Source organism: Berghia stephanieae, chromosome 4 (genome assembly GCF_034508935.2).
Source record: "Berghia stephanieae isolate SIO BIC M18660-M18661 chromosome 4, UCSD_Bste_1.3, whole genome shotgun sequence".
Taxonomy (NCBI): Eukaryota; Metazoa; Mollusca; class Gastropoda; order Nudibranchia; family Aeolidiidae; genus Berghia; species Berghia stephanieae.
Genome location: NC_088363.1, coordinates 4,615,071 through 4,622,570, shown reverse-complemented (window position 1 = coordinate 4,622,570; position 7,500 = coordinate 4,615,071). Strand labels below are relative to the sequence as shown.

Here is a 7,500-nt window from a genome sequence, read left to right as displayed (position 1 = left end):
TCGTGAGACTTTACTATAAATCAATTTTGCTAATGTTACAATGTCATAGCAAAGTATAAATTTACTATAAATCAATTATGCTAAGGTTACAACATCACAATAATTATAACTTTACTATAAATCAATTTTGCTAATGTTACAATGTCACAGTTAAGTATAACTTTACTATAAATCAATTATGCTAAGGTTACAACATCACAATAATTAAAACTTAACTATAAATCAATTCTGCTAAGGCTACAACATCACAGTAAATTATAACTTAACTATAAATCAATTCTGCTAAGGTTACAAGATCACAATAGCTATAACTTTACTATAAATCAATTTTGCTAATGTTACAATGTCACAGTAAATTATAACTTAACTATAAATTAATTATGCTAAGGCTACAACATCACAGTAATTATAACTTTACTATAAATCAATTTCCCTAAAGTTACAAAGTCATGGTATTGCTCGACTTTACTAGTATAAAATTTTCAAAATCTCTTACTCTACAAGGGAAGACAGCGATATGTTTGAATTCTTCCTGCTTCCGCCTCTTGCAGTCTTCTCTGAACTTGGTGAAGTCATCAAAAAGGTGATAAATGATATCGGCTGTGAATATCCGAACGCCGACACTGTCGGCCAGTTCTTGTGCTTCTCGCTCCACTTTCACATCGAACGCTAAAATGACGGCATACCTGAAATCAACGATAAAAGTCATGCAAAGTCAAGATACATTTTTTTGTGTGTGGAAACATTTGTTAGTATTGCTGGTAAGTTTTTATTTATTCTTTTCTATAAAATAATATAAATATAAACAACATTTTGCTCACTGGACCTCTGGGTTTTTGTTATTATTTTGGTTGAGTGCATATTGTTTTGTTTGTTTATGTTTTTTAGAGTTTACAGGCGCTTGCAACACATTTAGGTCATATCAGAACCAGTAAAAAGAAGAAAATGGAATAGTCAAAATATACTAGAATTACAATCAAAGCACCCAAGAAAAAGTTAAACCAAGGGTTGAAATAAGAAACAGATGTAGATCGTAAGAGCATAAAAAATTTTTTTTTTAAATTGAGCTTTTATATAGCGCAATTTCCACTAAAATGTGCTCAAAGCGCTTTACAAGGGGTCCCTGGTCAACAGCAACATTTAACATGTAGGACGGGACATGACACCTGTCAGGCGATATTACAATTTTTCGGACAAAGACAACACTGTCACGGCCAGGTACTCATTTTACACCTGAGTATGGTGAGAGAATGTGAGTAAAGAGCCTTTTACAAGGACTCAACTATGCGCCGAGCGAGGCTCGAAACCCAGGACCTTCCGATCCGAAAGCGAGTGTCATACCACTAGACCACATAGCCGCACATAAGTGTACTTAGTTTGAGATTAACTTAAAGTCTCATCCAGACACCAGCACAGGATTCCACTAGGAGGACTACACTAAACTGTTTAAAGAATACATAACTAACGATGCATAACAGAGAGATGATTTACAACGACAAACATCTCCCAAAATTATAACTATACATTTGACTGTTTCCCTCCCAGTCAAGGACTCCTGCCAGGGCTGGGACAAAACTGAGTAATCCCATTCCAAGCAAAGACAGAAAGCAACTTGGAAAACATATACAAGGGGATAGAAGACACAGCGTGACCTCCTGCCCACCACAGGAGGTCAAAGGACCCCATCCCTGAGTGTGAATTGCAACTGATATTATTTGTCCATCGCAAATCCAGGGGATAAAAAGTGTTAAAACAATTTAGTCATCCATTTTGTTCACACATATTGGATTTAAAGTTTTAAACATTTTAACATGGGAAGAAAACATGGGATATTGCTATATATAAGAGATTTTTGGCTGGGCTTTGACTTTTTGAAAAGAAAAAAAAAAAATGAAATTCTAAAAATAAATTCCTATTCAAAGGCCCTCTAAAATGTCAATAAAAATGGTATGCACTCACTGTGAATCGTGTTCCAACATGACAGAAGCCTTCATGATATCTTTCTTATGGACGGGACCAATGTTAATTCCAGCATACTGGAGATCAAATTTAAAAAAAATAATTATAAATAAATAAATCCAATAAATTAACAAAGAAACTACAAACAATATATCCATAATAATAATAATGTACAAATCTTCTACTATTTTTTTTTTCAAAGCGAGGCAGTTATTCTAAAATAAATTGAGTGAAATTTCAGAAAGTCTTGTGTCACAGAGGATAAGAAAAAAAATTGCTGTCTTTTTCCACACCCCCCCCCCCCCCCCCCCAAAAAAAAAAACAAAAACAAAAAAAACCCTATAAATTAAAAACTCATGAAAATAATCTCAAGTGACAGTGATGTCAAACTAAGATACAAGATTCGTATCGTTTTTAATATCTGAATAAAATATCTTTAAAATTAAATGAAGACGCTCCGTTGTCAACTATTCTGTCTTTTAAATCATACAGTCCTTTGTTTTTACATATCGTTTGAAAGAAAAAAAAAAAAAGGCTAATACCAAAATTTTGATTGATGCCAATACTCACTGGAATCTTGGACGTTCTGAGAAATTCGAGAAGAGCCTCAAGAGACCCCAAGGTTGAGGCTTGGACAAAGACGCCTTTGTCTTGGACTTTGATGGAGTCCAGGGTGTCCTTCAATACTATCGCTACTTCAGCCTGAAAAATATCAAAATTTAAACTTCAGGCAAGGTGGACAGAGGAATGAACATGTACGATTTTCCATCAATTTTTAGGCGGTAAAATAAAAATCTAAACCTCAATGAATATCAACAATTTGGCTTCCATTACAACACAAGGAATTTCTCAAAGAGAAAACATGAAAGACAAAAAAAAAGCAAAAATTCATTATCTACTTTTAAAGTTATCAAAATCTCTCGAGCAATTCTTAATAGTCATTTGACATACAGTATTCCTGCAGTCGTAGATGGGATTTGGACACATGAAATCCATCTTATACTTGTTAAATAAACCGGATTCATAAACAGAAACACTACAGTTGGTTGATAAGAGGAAATCTGTTTTTATTCTTTTATTTAGCGAATCAGAAAAAAGTGATATCAATGTAAATTAGACGAGAGAATGTTGGTTTTAAAGACTGGAAGTTATCTTTTCTAAATTTAGACTTGACAATTTCTTAAGTTTGACATAAAGTTACGGAACAAACAAATGATATAAAAACTTAAGTAGAATCAGTGCTGATGGTGACAAAAAGGGAAAAAGGAGGAAAATTATGATTTTTTTTTATTTACACTACATGATTACTTCACTAACCCCCCACTTTTAGAGCCATTGAGATGATAAACTACTCTAGCTATCTTCTGGATACTGGGGAAATTGCATCAGTTTGTTCCACCACACATCAAATCTCTCAAAGCCAGAAAATTTGATTGAGGAAAATGTCATTTCTTTTAAAGGAGGAAATTCCTCCGCCTCTGACACAAAAATCGAGAGATTTCCGCGGATCCGAGGAAAACCATCAGCACTGTAGAATGCATCTTTCTAACCTTGTAATATTCCCTCTCGTCGTTGTCATTGGCTACAAACAGTGGGAGACCAGCTAGGGCTTTCTCCATCTCTTTGGCATTAATTTTGACACCCTGGGCAGCCATCACAGTCTTGTGGTGTTCATACTGATGCTATCAATCAAAAGACAATACAATACAAAATAATAAGTCAGTACGTCATCCATTACATACAATATCCAAATAAATATATATTTTTTTAAAATACATTCACCGATCCATTACAACTATGGTAAAAGCTATTAAATAAATTAACCATAAGTTCGTCACTCATTAAATTCTGGTGAAAAGTTTTTCTAGTTCTATTCTAAGACTGGCCACAGTTCAGGCAACAAACAAAAAGTCTGTATTTTGGTTTAAAAAATACTAATTTTAAGAAAAAATAATCTATTTCTACCCAAACTCATCCTTATTTCTATAATCACTTGTTATTTCAAAATGCCTTAGAAGTTAGAAGATATAAGTACTTTAATTTTATTTTGTCTCCACTTCTGACTAAAATAAAAGTATTTTCATCAAAATTCATGTAAAATTTTGATTTTAATAATCTGAAATATGATCAAAGTTCACACAAATAGATAAGTAAGCAAACAAATAAATTTTGTTAAAATTAAAAAGTAAATTTACTGAAGAATGCTTGATTAAAAAAATAATAATACCAAGAAAGAAATTTTTTTTTCCGTTATTTTTCTTCTTTCTGTTTTTGCTCGATCCGAATTTTGTTAATAAAAAGGAAAAGGAAAGGATTACAAACCTTTACACGTAATTCTTTCATGGGTTGGGGCATTAAAAGCCCCCTGATCTGAGTGACAATCGGCCCTTCAGTACCAGCCAGGACGATAGAATCTCCCTCGTTCAACGACCCGTTAATAAGGATAACATCAACTGTGGTTCCCATCCCTGTGATGGCTTTTACCTGAAACAATTTGGAATGATTATCATAAAGAATAAAGACATAAATGAGGCAGTGTCATAAGAGTATTTATTACAAACGAAATTTGACTTTATTTCTTTTATCTGTATGCATTGCAAAAAATTAGAAAAAAACTAATATTCTGCAGAGTTGCATCCTTGAAATTTCAAATATTCTTAGTTTCCAATGGAAAAAAAAGATAAAAAGTCACTTTAAATAGATTTAGAAATAAATAATTTGCCTACAGTAAGACCCAAAAATGCTCCAAAGTTATAATTATAGCTTCTAAGCATCAATCTTTCCTTTTCAACAAGATTTATTGAGTCAAAGAGGCAAATGCAGTCTCGTGACTAGAGCCAAAGTTTCGTATTTCTACGAATTGTTCGTAGCAATAGGCAGGTGTAATTCTGATAGAGCTAATACAGTGATATCAAGTAATTCTATTAAAATACAGTATAACGCTTTCTTCTACGAAAAAAAAAACAAAATCTACAGAAAACTTTTGGATTACCTAATCAAAACCAATTTACAGCTACCACCTAGATCAGGACAATGTTTGTATTTTGTATAACAAACTTGTTCAGTCAGTCAACATGAACATTTTATTCAAAATCTAAAATTTCTTTGTAATAAAATGATAACAATTTCATATCTGCCAGACCCTTCGAGTGTTCTGTGCATTGTATCTACATGATCATTGCTCCATTAGCAAAATAATTAACATTAAAAAACAAAAAGCTTAAAATGTTGTTGATGAATCATGTAAAGTTAAAAGCAAAATAGGATCTGGAAAACAAAAACTACAAGTGCCACTCGACAGATTTGGAACGGAAAATTGAAAAATAAAAATAAAAATAAACAAATAAGTATTAGGTTGAGGAACAAAAAAAATAATTTTAAAAGCGTTTCAATTCACCTCCATGACTGTTGCTTGTAACTCTGTGCTATACATGAGTCTCTTGGCCAACATGTTCTGACAGAGGTCACAGACCAGGGCCACCAAATTACCCATTCCGTCTCCAGTGTGGGCCGATGTGGGCACCATTGATACGTACTCACGAGGATTCTTATTTTCATAGAATAGCGCAGCATTCAACCCCTGTTTCAAATATAAATTCATATTATCAGTATTGTTCTAATGTTTACCCTTCATATTCTATTATTATTATTATTATTATTATTATTATTATTATTATTATTATTATTATTATTATTATTATTATTATTATTATTTTATTATTATATTTTTATTATTATTATTATTATTATTATTATTTTTATTATTTATTATTATTATTATTATTATTATTATTAATTATTATTATATATTATTATTATTATTATTATTAATATTATATTATTATTAATATTATATATATTATTATTATATTATATTATTATATTATTATTAATATTATTACTATTATTATTATTATTATTATTATTATTATTATTATTATTATTATTATTATTATTATATTATTATTATTATTATTATTATTATATTATTATTATATTATTATTTTTATTATTACATTTATTATTACTATCATTATTGTTATTATCATTATTATTATTATTATTATTATTATAATTATTAATATTACTAATATTATTATCATCCTATTCATCATCATTATTATCATTGCCACCACCACTATCCTACAACTATAAATTGAAATACCTATTAAGGCAAACAAAACAACAACAACAACAAAAAACAAGAATTTTCAAAATGTCAGAGGAAGACTGATCTCCACATGATGATCATTTTCACCCGGTAATGAAATATGAACGAGGCCCATCATTGGTATGAATGATATTTTTGAAAAACAACACACGTCAACTGATTATCACATGATTTGACCTAATGGTGAAATATTGGTTTTCAGAATCATGCGCAGACATTATACATACCTCTTCGGCGAGTTGCACGATGGCGTGTTGCGTCCTCTCGTCAAACTCAGTCTTTGTATGAGCAGACTGTTTCTTCACTGTGTTTTGGACGTCATTCATGGGCTGTGGCTTCCACTGGTATAATCTATCAATCTACAGGTCAGTGGAAATAAAGACAAAAAAAAAAAAAAAATACATCGAGTTGTTGGTCAAAGTATTGACTGAATTTTTGAGAAATCTTTCAAATTTTTGGTCTCCTGTTCTTTCTGGATGATTTTGATCTTCTAATAAATTTCTAACAAAAAATAACAAATAAATAAATTTTGAAATAAACAAAAACTTTCTTCTAAAATATTGGTTGAAAAATCTAAATGTGATCACATCTGACCCCTTAATCTTAATTGTATGCCTAGAAATTGGATCGTTCTTAAATTGACAGAGGGGGTTCCAATATCTCAGTTGGTAGAGCACTCGCTACACAAGCAAAGGTACTGAGATCAATCACAGGTACAGCCAAGATTATTTTCTTTTCTCCCTGTCTACCCAGCAGTGAATGGGTAGCTGGGTCTGTTAGATCTGATGAAAAGTACTTTGCGATAGACTAACGTCCTATCAAAAGGGTAACAAGCAATTGCTATTGTCCGTTTCACACTATAGAAAACGGGATATACTCCGGCCCCATGGGCTATGAAGAATTACTTTTAAATTGACAGGGAATTTGATAAACATTTCGCAAGATAATGAAAAGAAACAAGACAAATCACTGCTATAATGGATTGTAAATCAAATATCCTTTTTAAAGGCACCAAAAAAAAAAAACAAAAAAAAAAAACATTTAATGAAGAGAATGAGCGTACCATATTTCTCCCACTGCTTACCTTATTCAGAGCCACCAAAAACGGTGTTTTTCTCTCCTTTAACAAGTTGATGGACTCTCTGGTCTGGGGTTCCAACCCGTGCATGATATCGATAACTAGGATGGCAATGTCGCAGAGGGAAGAACCTCGTATACGAAGATTACTGTCAAGATACCAGGCATGTAACGATAACGATGATTATTTGAAAACATGATACGTACATATATTAATGTAACCCGTCATCTTAAAATAGTTTCATGTCATGTTGGACTTGATGCTAGGGATGCCCTATGCTTTTTTAAAATAA

The 7,500-nt window shown here is 31.5% G+C and overlaps 1 protein-coding gene across 1 annotated transcript in view; it reads right to left on the bottom strand.

The window, feature by feature from the left end:
* LOC144969923 (uncharacterized) overlaps nt 1–7,500 on the bottom strand; it is a 36,733-nt gene that overhangs the window by 8,648 nt on the left and 20,585 nt on the right. Inside the window, exons 17-24 of the mRNA XM_078908994.1 lie at nt 7,215–7,356; nt 6,358–6,489; nt 5,357–5,539; nt 4,282–4,443; nt 3,510–3,641; nt 2,530–2,661; nt 1,960–2,036; nt 497–686 (exon numbers count right to left, since the gene is read on the bottom strand). Of these exons, the coding sequence (XP_078765120.1) occupies nt 497–686; nt 1,960–2,036; nt 2,530–2,661; nt 3,510–3,641; nt 4,282–4,443; nt 5,357–5,539; nt 6,358–6,489; nt 7,215–7,356 (1,150 nt within the window). The remainder of the gene's footprint in view (nt 1–496; nt 687–1,959; nt 2,037–2,529; nt 2,662–3,509; nt 3,642–4,281; nt 4,444–5,356; nt 5,540–6,357; nt 6,490–7,214; nt 7,357–7,500) is intronic.